The 18,857-nt window shown below is 38.3% G+C and overlaps 1 protein-coding gene across 12 annotated transcripts in view; it reads left to right on the forward strand.

Moving 5' to 3' along the window:
• The window catches only part of Ralgapa1 (Ral GTPase activating protein catalytic subunit alpha 1), a 216,549-nt gene that overhangs the window by 101,761 nt on the left and 95,931 nt on the right, over positions 1-18,857 (forward strand). For 7 of the 12 annotated variants that reach the window (XR_013044288.1, XR_013044287.1, XM_076550636.1 and 4 more), the window contains 8 exons: positions 1,023-2,558; positions 4,293-4,417; positions 5,748-5,964; positions 6,902-7,078; positions 10,688-10,840; positions 16,095-16,288; positions 16,708-16,806; positions 17,465-17,620. Coding sequence is in view for 8 of the 12 variants with exons in the window: in XM_076550636.1 (XP_076406751.1) it covers positions 1,023-2,558; positions 4,293-4,417; positions 5,748-5,964; positions 6,902-7,078; positions 10,688-10,840; positions 16,095-16,288; positions 16,708-16,806; positions 17,465-17,620 (2,657 nt within the window). In the remaining 4 variants the exon portion in view is untranslated. The remainder of the gene's footprint in view (positions 1-1,022; positions 2,559-4,292; positions 4,418-5,747; positions 5,965-6,901; positions 7,079-10,687; positions 10,841-16,094; positions 16,289-16,707; positions 16,807-17,464; positions 17,621-18,857) is intronic. The other 5 variants (XR_013044289.1, XR_013044290.1, XM_076550639.1 and 2 more) reach the window with 1 other exon arrangement.

Genomic DNA, 18,857 nt, shown 5'->3' on the forward strand with positions numbered 1-18,857 from the left:
CAGGAAAGTCAGGGCAGGAACTCAAGGCAGGGCCTAGATGTAGGTATTGATGCAGAGGCCATGGAGGAGTGATACTTAGTAACTTGCTCCTCTTGGCTTGCTCAGCCTGCCTTTTTATGGTACCCAGGACCACCTGCCCATGGCTGGCATCACCCACAGTGATCTGGGCCTTCCCACATCAGTCATTAATCAAGAAAATGCACCACAAGCTTGCTCATAGGCCAGTCTGGTGGGGCATTTTCTCAGCTAAGGTTTCTTCTTTCCAAATGACTAGCTTGTGTCAAGTTAGCATAAAACTACCCAGCACAGTGGTTGCTTATGAGAAGGGCCACTCATAGGTAGATAAGATTTCTCTATAGCAGATTTAAATATTTTTGTCTAAAACAAAGAATAATTTTTTGATGTACTGATCTTATTTTGTTTTTTACTGATTATATTGGATAGTAAAAAATAGAATTTAAAATTATAGTAAATAAAGTAAAACAGAAGAAAACATACAGTGTCCTGACAAAGAGAACTTTAAGGAACAGAGGGGAGATTTCCTTTACTATAATATGTGGTCAATTGGATAGCAACAGTTGAGGAAAGACAATGTCTTCTTCCTGCCCGATGGGGCAGAGTTTCTAAAAGTCTACATGAAACACCTAAATTAGCTCTGTGTGTTACGATCTCTTCCCCCCCTGCTTACAGTGCGAATAGGGAGACTAACCAGTCTGAACTGCTTGGTGTATTGGCACAGCTCTATCCTAAACTGCACTTCCGAGGGTTGGTTTCATCACCTCACTCTTCATGTGCATGTTAACATCTTAAGTGCATTCCGGTCGCTTTCTAATTCATTGACACCACATGCCTTGGGCCCATCATATTTTTAAAAAGTCAGCTTTATATTTTTAATTGGTTTTCTTTAGTTGAACTTACAAAAAAATCAGAATTTTTTTATCGGGAAGCATATGCTAGGGTTGTGGGTGAAACAGCTTTGTATTTCTATAATTTCTACTATGTATAATTTTTGTTTTTTACAGATATTGACGATGCTCAAATCCTTCCCCGTTCAACCAGAGTCAGACATTTTTCACAAAGTGAAGACACTGGAAATGAAGTTTTTGGAGCTTTGAATGAGGAACAGCCATTGCCTCGAAGTAGCAGCACATCTGACATCTTGGAACCATTCACTGTTGAGCGAGCCAAAGGTGCAGTTCCTGTCGTTGACAGTTCATCCCGCCATGCTCCGAGCTTGCAGAGTTCCACAGAGGCTTCTTCAATAACTAGATCCACTGAAAGCCACATCACTGATTCTCATAGTAGAGAGTCTTCTCTGGAAGTTGGTGATAGCATATATGACCATCTCTGTCATTTAATAGGTCCAGTAGAACTTGCAGATGCAGCTTTTGAACAAATCCAGTACATTGACCTTGAAGGAGACGATGATCTTCTTTCTTCCCTGAAAGAATACTTTAAGGAAAACCAGGAAAATCATAGTAAAAATGAGCTAGGTAAAGATACAGCTTCTCAGAAGGTGATTATTGCAGTAACTAGAGATGAAATACCATCTTTAGATAAATTAGAATACATAGGCCAGGAAATAACATCAGAAAATCTCATGTCTGTTGTTGGGACTCCTGAAAATACAGCATTTCAAAAAGAACCAAGCCCAGCTGTCTTCACGAGTACTCTTGCATCTAACCAGTCAGTTAGTTTCTTGAGAACACAAACTGCTGAAAAATCTAAGCAACTCAATCTTGATGACCAGCCCTCGGATCCTAGTTCAGATAGCCCTTGTGATAAAGAAAAAAAGAAACATCTGTATAGACAAACAGCCACAGAAGTAGATGCCTGTGTAGATATGACACTAGGTGAAAAGCTTAAGAGTATACAAGTTAATGAAAAAATCACCCCATATATAATGCATGCCAAGAAAACTGCACTAAAAGCACCAGTAAACCGCAGAATGCCTCATGTTTCCAACACTAGCAAGCTTTCTCCAACCAAGAGGAGCTTGTCTGAAACAGTAACGCATAGGGCAAAAATCATGAAAATTGCTGCTAAGAAACGCAATAGTGTTCATGTTACTTTTAGACCGTCTACTGAGTCTGTCCAGTTCTATAACCCTCTGGAAAACAAAGAGGCTCCATGGAAGATGAGACTACGGAAGCTCAGTGCCTTTAGCAGTAGTAGCAATAGCAGTGCCAGCACCACACAGACCAGCTCAACTAGTGGTGTAGACCTTGTCAAACCTGGTGTGTACAGGCCTCTCGATACGATGGGGGCAGCATCAGTTAGCAAACCAGTCAAGGAATCCACAGAGATTCCCACCACCACATCACAGAAAGAAGGAATTGCAAGTAACCAGATAGGGAGCCGCAGTACTCTTAGGTCATCAAGTCACGAGGCAGGACTACAGCAGGGCTCCCTGGGTGGCGTTTATAAAACTGTTGTACATGCTCTTTCAAAGCCGAAGGCAAATGTTTCCCCACAGAGGCAGAACAGAATGCCAGCAGAGGCTCCACTGAGGGATCTGTACAGTCATGTAATGGGCTATTTTGGAAGGAAAGCTGCAGGTGAGCACTAACAGTGTGCAGAGCGCAAAAGGAGAAAGACAGCACCAGTTTGGCTTAATGCAACTGAAGCAAGCTCTAAGCAATCAAAAAGCTTTGGGATGGTCACTGCTTTCTCTCTGTTTGGTTATGCATGCGCCTTTCCCCAGCTGTATTTTTCCCAGCATACAATATTTATTTCAATTACTAATTTCCCTTATGAGGCATTTAGTTAAACCTCTTTGCTGCTGAACAATAAAATAGAAAGGGAAGATGCAGGAACAAATTTAATGACCTTTCAGAGGTCAAGTATTTTTCTGAGTGTGTCCCGTGAGTCTTGAAGTTTACTGAGGAGTTGGCTGTACCTCTCTTGCCCTACTACTTTATGTCTAAACGGGCATTAGCTCTAGCTAATTGAATTCTCTTTTTCTTACTGCTAACTTAGTTGGTTTTGTATTTTTTCCCTTGGTAGAAGATTACTTTGACATCTAACATAACAGAAATCAAAGTCCTAAAACCAGCACCAACATTATACTTAACTATCGTTGAAGAGGAAATCATTTCTTTAATCTCAAAGAAGATTTAATCAGTTTCCGTTCAAGGCATTTCTGAAAAAAAAAATTGCTGTAGGGCTTTAGTCTTTCATTCTTGTGTATAGAATGTATCTTTGAAAGATTGAAATATTTATTGTGAAATTTTAAATGTGCATGAAGGTTTCATAATAGCTAATCATTATTTCAATGTGGAACCTAAACGTGCAGATTAGAAAAAGGAAGCAAGATTGTAGTAACCACTTTATCTTGTTTCAAAATTAAACAACTTTACAGATACAGAAACTTAACTTTCAGCAGTAAGGTAGGTTTTGTTTTCATTTGTTTTAACATGGTTTTGTTAGCATGATTAACAACGCTGTGTAATGCATCTTGCATTGAGCCATTAATGCCACATGAGGGCAGTATATTACAGCTTAGCAAAGCCTGGCCAGTAATATAAAGACAATGGTATTGCACAGTCTAAAACTCTTCATGGTTCAGTAGGAATCTAAGTAGCGCTGGTCTTTGTTCTACAGAGAAACAAACTTTCCAACAGTATGATAGTGAGATAATTATCTTATTTTCCACCAGTTAGTTTTCCAAGTGAAAATAATCTTGTTACTATAAAATCATATTATAGTGTTAATGTTAAACAAATCAAGTAACTATTTTGGTTTGACTTTTTTCTTGACTCTTGTGAGAATTTAACCTTTTTTTTTCTTCAAGCACTGAAGTTAGATTTTAGGCTAAATCTAAAAAACAGTATACCAAATCATGAAATTTTAATTTGTATCCAAACCTAAATGTGTTTGTGTCTCACTGAGATTTGCAAAAATTGAAAGGATATATTCTTGCAGTTATTCTCTGGGAGAAGAGGGAGAATGTAAATTATTACAGCCCTGTAGCAGCATAGAGTAGGAAGAAAGAAAAATATACCAGTTTCTTTATAGGCAATATTAACCTGACTTCAACTAGTGCTTACCTCTAGCTTTCTTGCTGTTTAAGGTCATACTGAAGATTGACTAACATCTGCTTAGTTAAATAAAGTAAATACAATTTACTAATTCTTAAAAATTAAATCCGAAAGGAGGGAAATTATTCATAAGTGCATGTTTGGCAAATAATGGATATGGCAGAGGTACTTTATTTTGGATTATTTTGTTTCAAATTTAGAAGATACAGTTAAGTTGTTGCTTACTATATGTAGTTATTTATTTGCTTCTAGTAAATAAAGAGGACACGAGCCCCAAACTGCCTCCTCTTACTAGTGATGCTGGCAGCAGCAGTGCTAATGTTCCTGACCTGATGGATGAGTTCATAGCAGAGCGCCTTCGCAGTGGGAACGCCTCGGTGAGCTTGCTTTTTCTCTCATTTATTTGGCTGGAGACAAAGATAAAAAACTAAAAGATAGGTATAATGTGTATGTGGAAGTTTTTCTTCAAAACTTCATTTTACTGGAATGTAACCCTTCTTTATGAAGTAATTAAAATATTTTACCATGATTGCATTTATTTTATCTGTGTATATATGTGGGTGCATGTATGCCATAGCATGCACATGAGTGTCTGAGGACAGCTTAGGAGAGGTAGTTCTCGCTTCTGCCTGTTCATCAGTGTTCACAGTAAGCACCTTCATCACTGACTTGCCAGCCCTTACAACTTTTTAAAGCTGGACTTAGGGGTACAAAGTTCTATCCAGCTGCTCAGGAGGCTGAGACAGGAGGATAGCTAGTTCAAGACATTACCTGGGGTACAAGGCAAGTTCAAAGCCAGCCTGTGTAACTTAGTGTGACCCAGTCTTATCAAAAGTAAAAGGAAAGCTGGTTGGACCTCAGTGATTGAGTGCTTGCCTAACATTTACAAATCTTTAGGTCGAATCCCCAGAGAGGTGGGGTGGCGCGGAATATGTATGTTGTGTTTTAAACTAAAGGTTTTAAATTATATTTTTTCAATTTTTATTTTTTATTAAAAGACATAAAACAATGAAACTTGTAGCTCTTACTACAGACACACTGGACTATTAGCAGTTGTAAGCCACTTCCTTCCTAGTTCCCCTTATGCTCTTGTGAGGCTGGTATCACCTGCTAACTGTCAGTGGGAAAGAACAACAGGAGTCACTTAGCCCGGTTCTGTAGTTTTGATAGTGTAAATATTGCTTAAACAATTCAGATAACTCTAGAGTCGATGTTAAAATTTACCATTTATCTTAAATGTTAAATACCAGAATGAAAATAACAGCTAATGTATCTCTAGTTCTCAGTTACAGAATTGCTTTTAAAAACTGTCATATTCCACTTGGGTTTTAATTTGTCCATGACTGTTACCTTTCCTTTTATTTGAATTTTTTCTTTGAGTGAGTGAGAATTCTTTAGAATCATATTTTTCGTACTCTGCTTCTTTGTTCAACTGTGAACTTGATTTTTCTTCTCTGTAAAGCCTTAGACTCAGCACCATCTCACCTGATAGTTGGCTCTTTGCTTTAAGTAGAACTACAATAGCTTGGGCATCAGGTACACGTCATTACATGCTATTTAGAATGTTCAATAAGTATGTTTCTCTTGTCCAACTGAGGTCTTAAATATCAGCATTCACACTAGTTATTATTTTGAAAAACTAAAGGTTTCGGATGCTTAATTAAAATTTTAAAAAATATTTTAATTGTAAAATGTTTCTTGTTTTAGACTATGACAAGAAGGGGAAGTAGTCCAGGCAGCCTTGAAATTCCGAAAGATCTCCCTGATATTCTAAACAAACAGAATCAGATGCGTCCTGTTGATGACCCAGGTGTACCCTCAGAGTGGACATCTCCTGCCAGTGCAGGGAGCAGTGATCTTATGAGCTCGGATAGTCATTCAGATTCTTTCAGTGCGTTCCAGTGTGATGGACGGAAATTTGACAGCAAGTATCTTTTACTGTTCGAGTCTCTGTTTTCTGTCAGTCGTTTGTTGATTGTGGATTGCACAGCTTTTACTTTGCTCTCTGTTGTTACCCTGTATGTTGATTTCACAAGTTCTGAAGTAAGGTTGAGGGAATCATCTTAGGTTGAGACCATTTTATTTTACAAAAAAGGGGGCAGGGGGCATTTTGAAAAACCCAAACCACTGTCCATCATAAGATAAATTACATATTAAAGACAGAAGATGTGAAAAGAAAAATGATTTAGAACAGTGTTAATATTAAAATAAAGGGCCAGCATGGCTACGAGATGCTGTTATTTAATGCACTCATATTTGATGTCTGTTGTCCAGTTCTGTCCTACCGAGACCCTTCCTTGAATATTCCTCTATGTTAAATATCAGCAATTATTATCTGGTACCATATGTCACTACATCATTATGCTGCTGAAATTCTCTCTACATGTAGCATTCAGAGAATAAAGTAAAAACTTTGGGAATCAAGTTTGTGAAGAGCTAGGAGGTACATTGGAGTAGTGTATGATTTCATCTGTAATAGCTTGATTGCATACTGAGCTCAAACAGGTGGTGGTGGTGGTGGTGGTGGTGGGTGTATGCGCGTGAGAGAGAGAGAGAGAGAGAGAGAGAGAGAGAGAGAGAGAGAGAGAGAGAGAGAGAGAGAGAGAGAGAGAGAGGAGAGAGATTTATAAAATACTTAAAGAGTAGTAAGTGTATTACCAGCTATCAGAAACTACATAAGCATGTCATTTTAAAATAATCATTGTTAATAGTAAGGTGTTAGAATCCTAAAATGTTTCTGGTTGAGAGCCTCAAAGTTTTACTGCTGCTTACACTTGCCAGAATACTGCAAGGAGTAGACTGGGGGACTGGACTATTTGAGTATTGTGTTGCCACAGTACTAGCATTTCTTCTTCCTGCAGACTTTGGCTTCGGGACTGACATAGGGATCCCGTCCTCTGCGGATGTGGATTCAGGTTCTGGCCATCTTCAGAGCACCGAGGAGCAGGAAGTGGCTAGCCTAACAACACTTCATTTAGATTCAGAAACAAGCAGCCTTAATCAGCAAGCCTTCTCTGCTGAAGTTGCAACAGTTACTGGTAAAGTAACTCATGGGAATGTTACTTAATCTTGGCATAAACTTCCAAAGAATGGTTAAGTTTCTACAGCTTGTATGACCTACTGCTATTTCAATGGAGTTTTTTGTTTGTTTGTATTGTTTTCATTTAATTTTTATTTTATTTTAACAGAGGAGAAAACAAAACAAAATAAAAACCCAAAGTAGTTTCTTGACATGAAGTACATATATGTAAGCATTAGTGGACCCGATGTATATGCACCAGACTAGAAGAGGTTATTAAATAAACAATCTAGAAGAGGAAAAAAGTACTTCACTATATATTTTTTATTTTTTGGTTTTTCGAGACAGGGTTTCTCTGTGTAGTTTTGGTGCCTGCCCTAGATCTCATTCTGTAGACCAGGCTGGCCTTGAACTCAGAGAGATCCACCTGGCACTGCCTCCCAAGTGCTGGGATTAAAGGTGTGTGCCACCGCCGCCCGGTTCAGATACTTTTTAAATGTGACCAAACTCAACTTTAGTATAACAAGTGGAGTCCTTATTTTTTTTAATATAAATGTTACTGCAGGGTTAGTGTAGAGATTAAAATGATCTTGAAGGTTCTACTGTGTGATCTAAACTTATTCTCTTCCAGCTGTACTCTGATGCACCCCACTCAGTGCTTAGCCATTCCAGTTAATAATCATGAGGTAGTCGCTGATGATTCTAAGCATCCTGATCTCTTTAAAAACAGAAATACTTCCCCATGCAAGTTTGATTTTAATTCTACTTTACCTAAAACATTAGTAAAACTATGTTTCAAAGGTTATTACAATGTGAAAGAAAATGTCACCACTCTTTTTTCTTATGTCTCTGTATTCATCAAAACTGAAGCTCCAAGAGCTAGGGAGATGATTCAGTGGGTAAAGTACTAGCCAAGCAAGCACGTGGATCTGAGTTTGGATGCCAGAACCCTTGAAAAAGCCGGACATAGCAATGCATTCTTTCTGCCCCAGCTTTGGGGGTGCTCAGACAGGGGGTTCCAGGAGCTTGCTGGCCAGCCAGTCTACTCCAAAAAATAAGGTTCAGGTTGAATGATAGGTGCTGTCTCAAAAGTTGGATAGCAATAGAAAATGATGACATCCTAATATCAACAATCAGGCCTCTCTATGCTCCCACATGTACCTATGTGGATGAGTGCACCCACACACACAGGTATATACACACGCAAAAGTAAGTGAATAAATAAATAGTTCAAACAAAAAAATCTAAAAATTAAAACTTAAGTATGAAAAATTGGTTTTATGTTTGTTTATGTGGTCTTTTTTTGTAGCTAAACTTCTAAGAATTTGTAATATGCATGCAACTTATGTGCTGCATTGAATGACCGATTCTGTTACCCTTTTGGGAGGTTTTATTAGTAATACTAATCTTAATGTCTGACATTATCAGTAGTGCAGGGGTGTTTAAAAACAGCTGTTTTTTTATTCACAAACATAAAATTCAGGAGTGAGTATAACTTCATATACTCAATATACAAAACTTTGCAACATAATATTTTCTGATGGTCAAGTTTGCATGCATTATCACACTGGTAACTGTGTTTTATCAGAGGGATTTTACTTCTCCTGGAATATTCCCTCCTGTTTAATACAGAAGTTTTCAGATACTACAAGAAATCTAGAGGGAAAGATTAAAAGATATGAAGTTTAATACATATAATTATTATAAGCTCTATGCATATTGGGGATATGAGTATCAGTAGAAAAATGTTGGGTTTATTTTGCTTTAAAAAACTCTTTTAACAGTGAAAAACCTTTACATGAGCCATTATAGAATCTTGTTATAAAATTAAAGGTAATATTGATCCTCTGGTAGTTCATCTCAGTATAAACTGATTTTAAAATTTTAGGTCTTAAGAATGAATTTAGGATATCAAGATGACTCATTGGGAAAAGGCTCTTGCCGCCACTCCTAACAGCCTGAGTTGGTCCCAGAGATTTACATAGTGGAAGAAGAGAGGCAGCTCCTGCAAGTTGTCCTCTAACCCCAATTACAGTTACTGGGTCTAGAACCTTGATATTTCTGAGCTAGAAAGAAATTGAAGATGAGAAAATGAACTATGTATGTAGCTCCTGTTTAGTACCAGTGTACTCTGTTCTGTAGCTCCCATTGGCTATCCTGTCTGGCACTTAGGCTGCACAGTGCTTAAACTAGCAAGGTCACTTGCTGTGTGTCATGCACTGTGGTAGACACCAGCAATCAGTGATATGTGACAAGTAACAAGCCTGTGTTTAAGGAGTTTGTATTCTGCTGGGGGATATTTCAAGCTGAACAGGCATGTTAAAGTCAGTATGATAGTGGTATAATGTGAAATATATATATCAGGGAGTTACACTTGGTAAGGTCAGGAGTAGGCATCAGTAGGAAACAATGTCTAAGTCAAGAATTTAATCAGGATTCTGTGCAAAGAAAAGAAAACATGGAAAAGGTCTAGACTATGATGATTTTAATAAATAGAGTTCATTTGGCTAGAATACAAAAACTATAGGCAGATTGTAGAGTAATAAGAGCATTACAAGGATGCCTGAACACTAGGAAATTAATTGGAGGGTTTGCAAGAGAAATGAGAAGATTTGGAGGATGTTTGTTTGTTTGTTTGTTTGTTTTTGAGACAGGGTCTCAGGTTGTAGCTCAGGTTGACCTTAAGTTCATGGTCATCCTGCCTTAGCCATCCAAGTGCCAGGATGACAGGCATGTGCCACCATATCTATTGATTTGCAAGATTTTTGTTCGGTTGTTTGGTGGTTCTGTATGGCAGTTTTTGTGGGGAGGGGTGTAATTCTTTCACATGTATTTGTTTATGTTGTAAAGGTATACATGCATGTGTGAGCTTCATACATATAAGGTAGAGGGTGATTTCCCAGAGTAAGTTGTCTCCCTCTACCACATAGGGGATTTCAGGTGGTCAGACTTGTTAAAAGCAAGTGTCTTTGACTGACTGAGCCATCTTGCTGGCCGTGTTTGTGTGTGTTTTAAAGACAGACTGTCATTAAGCCCAGGCTGGCCTCCTCCTGAACCTGTAGCTGAGGATGACAGCACTGCAGTCCTGGTCCTCCTAACACCTCGGGGCTGGGGTCAGAGGCATACGTGGTGTCTCTGGAGGATCTTAAATGACGACATAATCAGATTGCATTTTCCTGTGTTTTCACTGTTACATGAGAACGGATTGGTGGGAAAGAGTAGAGATGAGGGGACACTGGAGGCTGGGAACTACTATAAACCAAGCTAGCATTGATCAGTATTATTATATAGAAGAACAGCCCTGTCACTGTGGACTTGTCCCAAATTCAAATGAGAAAAAGAGAATAAATAGCAGTGGCACCAGAGTTTGTATAGCTGGGCCAAGAATGAAAATAGAGGTTGTCACTGTCACTGATGGTTCCCGTTACCTGGCATACCCATTCCTGAACCTGTGTTAGTCCAGCCGTAGACAGTATTGTGATTTTTGTTGACATCTTTGCATAGTATATAACTTGGTTTATCTTTTGATATTTTAAAGTTATGTCCTATTGGTGTTTGAAATATTATGTCTTAGTTAGGATACTGAATATATTCTTCACGGTAATTTTATCGAATTTTATTTTTACAGGGTCAGAAAGTGCTTCCCCAGCCCATTCCGCTCTGGGATCCAGGTCACAGACACCTTCCCCATCTACACTAAATATAGATCACATGGAACAGAAGGATCTGCAGCTCGATGAGAAGCTCCACCACTCTGTTCTGCAGACGCCAGATGACCTAGGCAATGTTTGCAAGAATTTCTGTTCTTACAGAGTACTAGTGTCAGGAGAACTTAGGTCACCTTAGCAGTGCTTATTTATACTTAGTTCACGTCTTTGACTTTTCTGAGTCTTCTGTTGTTTTTCTTGCCCTTCAAAGGGGCTGTTATTAAAATAGCTCTGATTGTTTTAACGTTTTATCATAGGTGTTACAGCCTTATAATTAGTGATGGTGATTGCACTTTGTGGTGGTGTGTCATTTATTGATATGGTATTTATCCTCTCCTGTCCCCACCCCTCTCTCTCTCCTTCCCCACTTTCTCCTCTTTCTTTTTTTGAGACGGGGCCTCACTATGTATCCCTGGCTGCCCTGGCCTGGAACTCACAGAGGTCTGCTGTCTCTGCCTCACAATTGCTGGGATTCAAAGCATGTCACCATACCTGGCTCCCAGTTTTAAAATTTTGACTTTGAGACAGGGGGTTGCACTGTAGCCCAGGTTGGTCTCTGAACTCCTACTGCTCCTGTCTCAGCTCCCTAAGTGCTGGGATTATAGTTGTGCTCACCATGGTTCAGGTTTCTGAATACTGTACTTGAGTATCTTGCTCACTCACAGGAGGAAGTAGCAGCACTATCTTTTGTCAGCCAGGCTTTTAGTAAAACAATTTGTCAAATTAGTAATTTCACCTATTTTTTTTTCAGTGCATTTAACTGAAATCCTGCATAGTATAAAAAGCGTCAGGTAGGGGATGGAGAGGTGGCTCAGTGGTTAAGAGCACTGACTGCTCTTCCAGAAGTCCTGAGTTCAATCCCAGCAACCACATGGTGGCTCACAAACATCTGTAATAAGGTCTGGCACCCTCTTCTGGCATGCAGATATACATGCAAACAGAATACTGTATATATAATAATAAATCTTTTTTTTTTTAAAGTCAGATAAACACTTGGAACGTATTCTGAAAATTAGCCAAGGACATATCTGATCAAATATTTATAAGTCCTATTAAAAGTTCATTTTTATTATTCATAGCACATTTAACCTTACCAAGGAAGAAATGAAAGCTATTTAACTCCTGGACTACTTTAAAGGGCTCATTCTATTTTTTTCTATATGTATTCCTAAAATTATATTATTTTATTTGTTTTGTGTGTGTGTGTGTGTGTGTGTGTGTATTGTTGGTATTCTTTTCTTTTAATTGAAAATAGATTCTTCTCTCATACGATACATTTTGACCACAATTTCCCTCTCTCTCTTCCTCCCAGGCTCCCTCCCCCCACTTTACTTCTCCCCTAGATCCACTACCCCTACGTTTCCTCTTCAGAAAAGAGATGACAGCCAAACAGGACAAAACAAGATACAATAATACAAGACAAAAACTCATGTAGAGGCTGGACAAGGCAGCCCAACAGGAGGAAAAGAGTCCCAAGAGCAGGCAAAAGAGTCAGACACACACCCGCTCCTACTGTTAGGGGTTCCACAAAACCACCAAAGCTAACAGCCATAACGTATGCACAGAGGACCTGGTGCAGACCCATGCAGGCCCTGTGCTTGCTGCTTCAGTCTCTGTGAACCCTGTGAGCACTGTCTAGTTGGTTTGCTGGGCCATGTTCTCCTGGTGTCCTCCACAGGACACAGGACACCCTCTGACTCCACAGTCTTTCCTCTCCCTCTTCTCACAGGGTTCCCGGATCTCTGAAGGGAGGGATCTGATGTAAACCTCCAATTTAGAGTCTCTCCATACAAAGTCTGGTTGTGTGTCTCTGCACTTGCTCTCAATCTGCTGCAGGAGGAAGCTTCTCTGATAATGGCTAGACAAGGCTCCAGTCTATGAGTATAGCAGACTATCATTAGGAATTATTTCAGTGTTTTCATTCATTCATTTATTATTTGCCAATTGTTTGGTCTCTGGACTATCCATTAGGAATTATTTCAGTTTATTTATTGTTTGTTTGTTTGTTTGTTTGTCTGTCTGTCTGTCTGTCTCTGGGCTATCCAGTCTTCTGTTCCTGGCCATCTAAGCATTATAGGACATGGGCTCCCTCTCATGGTGTGGGCCTCAAATTAAACCAAACATTGGTTGGCCACTCCTACAAATACTGCACTACCATTGCCCCAGCACATCTTGCAAGCAGGGCAGATTGTAGGTGGAGGGTTTGGGGCTGGGTTGGTGTCCGGGTTTCTCTTTTTGTAGCCTGCATAATACCTTCTTGCACCAAAGAGATTAGAACGTAGGGGCAAAGGCTCCAAGATGCAGGACCAGCTCAACCTCTCTACATTCTGTGAGCTATGTGGATGTTGTCCTCTCCAATGGGGCCCTGCTGTCAGTTTTCAGAGAATGACCTTCTGTCCTAGCATCAGTCTGGGTTGTTTAGGGATCTCCACAGGACCCCCTTAGCCAACAACTCATCCAACTACAACCCAGTCCCACCACTGGAAGCCTTGCCTGGCTACAAAAGATGGCCAGTTCAAACTGCATAGCCTCCATTACTAGGAGTCCTCACTAGGTTTACCTTCATAAATTCCAGGAGGTTTCCACTGCACAAGGTTTCTACACTGTCCCCCAGTGCCCCCCAGTTTCAGTCTCCCTCTACCCACCCACTCCCTTATGCCTGATCCCTCCCACTCCAGTCCCCACCTGAAAAGTCTGTTCTATTTCTCCTTCCCAGGGAGGTCCGTGCATCCCCTAAAGTAAAGGCTCATTCCTTAATGTGCGGTTCTAGAACTACTAAGTCTCTGCTTGGTGGATTGGCGTGATCTTTAACATGTTTGTACACTGTTTGCCCACCATTTGGAAGAAAAGTTGTAAATTACAAAACAGCTAATATGACTAGTTTTTAAAAATCCACAAATCATTCATGTAAATTTTACCAGGCTGCTACCATTTTGCCTATTTATATGTTTTTCCACATATAATGTAAATTTGTAAATATTTTACACCTATAAACTTAAGTAGATCTGTCCCCACAATATGTGTGCTTCCTGTATAGCCTAATGCATTAGCTTCATTCACAATATTTAACATCAATTTCCATTCTTTAGCGATAGTACATTTCCTCAGTTAGCCCATTAATGTCATTTGTAGCTACACCACACAGCTTTTATTTTAAACAAATACTGTTTATTGTTTCTTGCCCCTTTAATTATTGAATATTTTGTAGTTTTACTCTGAGGAAGTTAAGTTAGAGACAAATGAATTGATTCATATCAATATGTATACACACATGTGTATATATGAAGATGCTGTAGAATAGGAAGAGTATTACAACTCTATGTGGTTAGAACTCAGTAGCTTTCTTTTGATTTACTGGCTTTATACTGAAAGCCTACTTTTTATTCTGAAGATTAACTGTCTAATACCTTTTAAATATTATTAGTTATTGTATAATTTACATGCAAAGACAAAATTTAAGCTTTACAAATATAAGATACATGTCTTGTAAAAATGGACTGACTATAAATTATCAATATATTTGGAATATTATCAAACATGAAAGATCTTATTTAAGCTGGACGGTGGTGGCACATAACCTTTAGTCCCAGCACTCAGGAGGCAGAGGCAGTTGGATCTCTTGAGTTTTAGGCCAGTCTGGTCTACAGAGTGAGTTCCAGGACAGCCAGGGCTACACAGAAAAAGCTTGTTTTGAAAAACCAAAAAAGAACCTATTTTAGATTAAGATTCTTTTTTTTTTTTTTCTTTTTTTTTTTTTTTTTTTTTTTTTGGTTTTTCGATTTTTTGAGACAGGGTTTCTCTGTGTAGCTTTGCGCCTTTCCTGGAACTCGCTTTGGAGACCAGGCTGGCCTCAAACTCACAGAGATCCACCTGCCTCTGCCTCCCGAGTGCTGGGATTAAAGGTGTGCACCACCACCGTCCGGCTTAGATTAAGATTCTTATGGTCTACAAAATGTTTAGTTTCTTAAGTTCTTTAGTTGCAAGGATATCAGCATTTTTGTTTACTTTTGTTTAGTTATTAACTGCAAGATTTCACTGTGTAGCCTAAGCTAGCCTTGCATTCACTTGAACAAAGTGCAGGCTGGACTTGAATTGGTGAAGATCCTTCTGCCTCAGTTTGCTAAGATTTGGATTACAGACATGAGTCGCCATTTATACTTTCTTACAATTTCCTATACAGTTGTAAGCATTGAATAGTAGGTTTTTTTAAGCTGGAAAAATCTGTAGCAAAACCATCTATTTTATAAATGAGGAAGTATAACCTTAAGTCATTAAAATAATTTGTTTAACATAGTTAGTGGCAGAAGTGAGACTACAATCAAAGTTACCTATATTTATTGCTTATCACCTTGTCAGTATTAAAAAGGATAATTATGCCAGGCAGTGGTGGAATGAGGCAGAGGCAGGCAGATCTCTGAATTCAAGGCCAGCCTGGTCTACGAACTAGTTCCAGGACAGCCAGGGCTACACAGAGAAACCCTGTCTTGGAAAACAAAACCAACAACAACAAAAGCATAATTATGCTAACTATTATTATGTTCAAATTTTAGTACAAGAATCTTTGTTATGTTGTGATATCTCTTTCAGTGCTACTGTTTGGACACTCTAGCTACATAGAATTTGGCTTATAAAGACTTCCTACAGGAATTACTTTTAGCCTAAGATTTTCTGCTTGATGATATAGTCTAAACTAGGTATTAAATAAAAGGGAGAGTGTGTGCTTATAAAATTGATATTTATGTCCCACATACATTTTTCTTTTTTTTTTTTTTTTTTTTTTGGTTTTTCGAGACAGGGTTTCTCTGTGTAGCTTTGCGCCTTTCTTGGAACTCACTTGGTAGTCCAGGCTGGCCTCGAACTCACAGAGATTCGCCTGCCTCTGCCTCCCGAGTGCTGGGATTAAAGGCGTGCGCCACCACCGCCCGGCTACATTTTTCTATCACAGGCCGGCAAGATGGCCCAGTGGGTAAAAGCTCTTGTAGTACAAGCCCCGCCAGCTGCCTTCAGTCCCCAGAACCCACAGTGTAAGGAGAGAACCAGCTCTACATACACATGCTCTCTCACACACATCACACACATACAGGATAATAATTTTTGATAGCTGCACAAGAAGTGGTAGTTGCATATTTTTTTCTTCAGCAAATCTCAATAACAACCCTATTAACAAGCAATTATTACCAACATAGAGAATTATGAATTGGTTAGGTTTTGACATTATCAGGAAAAAAATGACTTATATTTACTTCCTTTTTTATTTGTAGATATTTAAGATTCTTCACTTAGGTTGGCTCTTTGGGTACTGACACAATTATGTTATTTTTTCTGTAGAAATCAGTGAGTTTCCATCTGAATGCTGTAGCGTGATGGCAGGAGGTACGCTCACTGGGTGGCATGCTGATGTTGCTACTGTCATGTGGCGAAGAATGCTGGGCATTTTGGGAGATGTCAATGCTATTATGGATCCTGAAATACATGCCCAAGTTTTTGATTACCTCTGTGAACTTTGGCAAAATCTAGCCAAGGTGAGAAAAAATAAAGACTATAAGAGGAAAAGGGAAGAAAAATAAAGTATTAATAAGTAGAAGAAGGTCAGGTGTGTGGTGCACACCTGTAATTCTGGCACTTGTAAGACTGTGACGGGATCATGAGGTAGAAGCCATGCTGGGATACATAGCAGGTTCTAGGCCAGCCTTGTCTATCCTGTCTCAAGAAACAAGCACCCCTCCCCCCCAAAAAGAAGAGGCGTTTGAGAACATAATTACAACCTTGATCTTGCTTTGAATTCAGTGAATGCTCAGCATGGTGAAGTCACTTGGCCATAATTAGCCGTATGAAATAGGTTGTTATGGTAGAGACTGGATTTGACTTCTGTTTAAGGTGAAACAGCAAAAAGAGGAAGTAGTGTAATACATGTGTGTTACCTTTCATTTGAAAATTATAGATCAGAGATAACCTTGGCATTTCAGCAGATAACCTAACTTCACCTTCTCCACCTGTTTTGATTCCTCCACTAAGAATTCTTACACCTTGGCTTTTTAAGGTAAGCTTAATATATAAAACATTAATATATTTTCTTTAATAAATTAGTCTTGAGCATTTGATAGAAATTTTAACAGATGTTTGGTCTTCAAGAACACTTACTTTTTAGCCAGTATCTTTAAGAAATTTTGCATAGAGAGGAGAGTTAGGCATAGCAGAATCACATTACTTATGTATTTATTTATTTATTTATTTATTTATTTATTTATTTATTTATTTAATAAAGCAAAAGTAAGTGTAGAAAAGTATGTCTTAAATGTTTTAAATACATTTACTTATTTTTATTCAGGGATCTAATCCACAGCCTTGCACATACTAGACAAGTGCTATAGCACTGAGCTATACCCACAACTCTAGAAGAGCCTGTCTTCATTATATTTAAATAAAAAGTAAAGCACCAACTATAGTTTTAGAGATTTATTTCTCTTAAGTGTTAGTTGATGCTTGGACTGCTTTCAAGTGAAACAGTCTGTGATTATTCACATGTACACTGAATCATTTCAGTGACAGTAGTTTCCCTAGTCCTGACTTCTGGTTCATTAACAAAATTGGACCAACAAAGAAATATATGAAAACAGATACTGCTCATTATATTCGATTGTTTAAGTAGTTATAAACAATATTGGTTTTTAGTATTAAAACTGATTTCTTAATTTTAGGCAACCATGTTGACTGATAAGTATAAACAAGGTAAATTACATGCATATAAACTTATTTGTAATACAATGAAAAGAAGACAAGATGTATCTCCAAACAGAGATTTTTTAACACATTTCTACAATATAATGCATTGTGGATTGCTTCATATTGATCAGGTAAATATGTGTACCTTTTTAAATGTTGTTTTATCAGTTGTGACAGTTGTCAACTTGACAGAAATTAGATTCACCTAGGAGATGGGCCTCTGAGCATTTCTGTGAGAGATTGTCTTGATTACATTAATTGAGGTGGGAAGACTTGCCTACTGTGAGTGGGTACCATTTCCTGTGCAGAGGGTCCTGGACTGTAGAAGATGGAGCAAGCTGAGGACTAGATGAACACCTTCATTGCTCCATTTTGTCTGTGCACATAATGTGACTAGCTGCTTCGAGTTCTTGTCACTGTGACTTTCCTGCAGTGACAGACTATATAACCTAGAGATCTGAGTTAAACAAACCATTTCTCTTTGAGTTGTTTAGGTCAAAGTGTTTTATCATAGCATTAGGAAAGGAAGCAAAGACATTGGTTTTCAGTTCTGTGTAACTCTGGCTTTTTAAGAATTAAAACTGTCCTTCACACATAGTGACTATATATAATTCACTCCCACTTTATGACCTTATTTATTCTTGAAAAGTAGTTGAAAACAAGTTATCACAGTATGTAAGGGACTGATTTCAGTGTTCTTTCAGCTTTCACATGCTAACCAACTTACTTTTTGAAGAGATTAAGTAATCCTTTGTTTAGGTTGTTTTTTTTCTTAATATTCCAATGTGTCTGTTTTTATGTATTTTATAATTGATTCTTAATTGACATTTGAGGAATATGAATTTGCTCACCTTTTCATACAGCAATCATAAGGTTTATTCTACTCTAAAATTTACCTCATATTTTCTTATCACTCAATACATTGACATAATGATAATTACATTGCCTTGGCAGCTGTATCATTTATGATCATTGAATAATCATAAATAGGATTCTAGGACACGTATTTCAGGGGTGTTGATCTTAGTTGGAAAACTTAAAGTGTGGAAGATTACTGTAATTTGGCTAAATGTCAGTTGGAGAACACTAATATTCAAAGCTGATAGTTAATTTCTTTCTGAGCAAATGAGAAAATTTTATTCATCAATTTGAAAATAATTGTAGCGTCCTGACCCTTAGAAACATATCTCATATACTATTACATTCTTACTACTACAAAATAGGTTTAAGGTCAGTCACGTTCAGTAGAAGGAAGACTGGTTGGGAGAAGAAGGGAATCAGTTGGGAGTAGGGAGGTCAATGACAAGAAAGGGTTATGGGGTAAGTATGATCAAAATGTATTATGTACCTATATGAAAATATCACAGT

This window comes from Peromyscus maniculatus, chromosome 14, assembly GCF_049852395.1.
Source record: "Peromyscus maniculatus bairdii isolate BWxNUB_F1_BW_parent chromosome 14, HU_Pman_BW_mat_3.1, whole genome shotgun sequence".
NCBI lineage: Eukaryota > Metazoa > Chordata > Mammalia > Rodentia > Cricetidae > Peromyscus > Peromyscus maniculatus.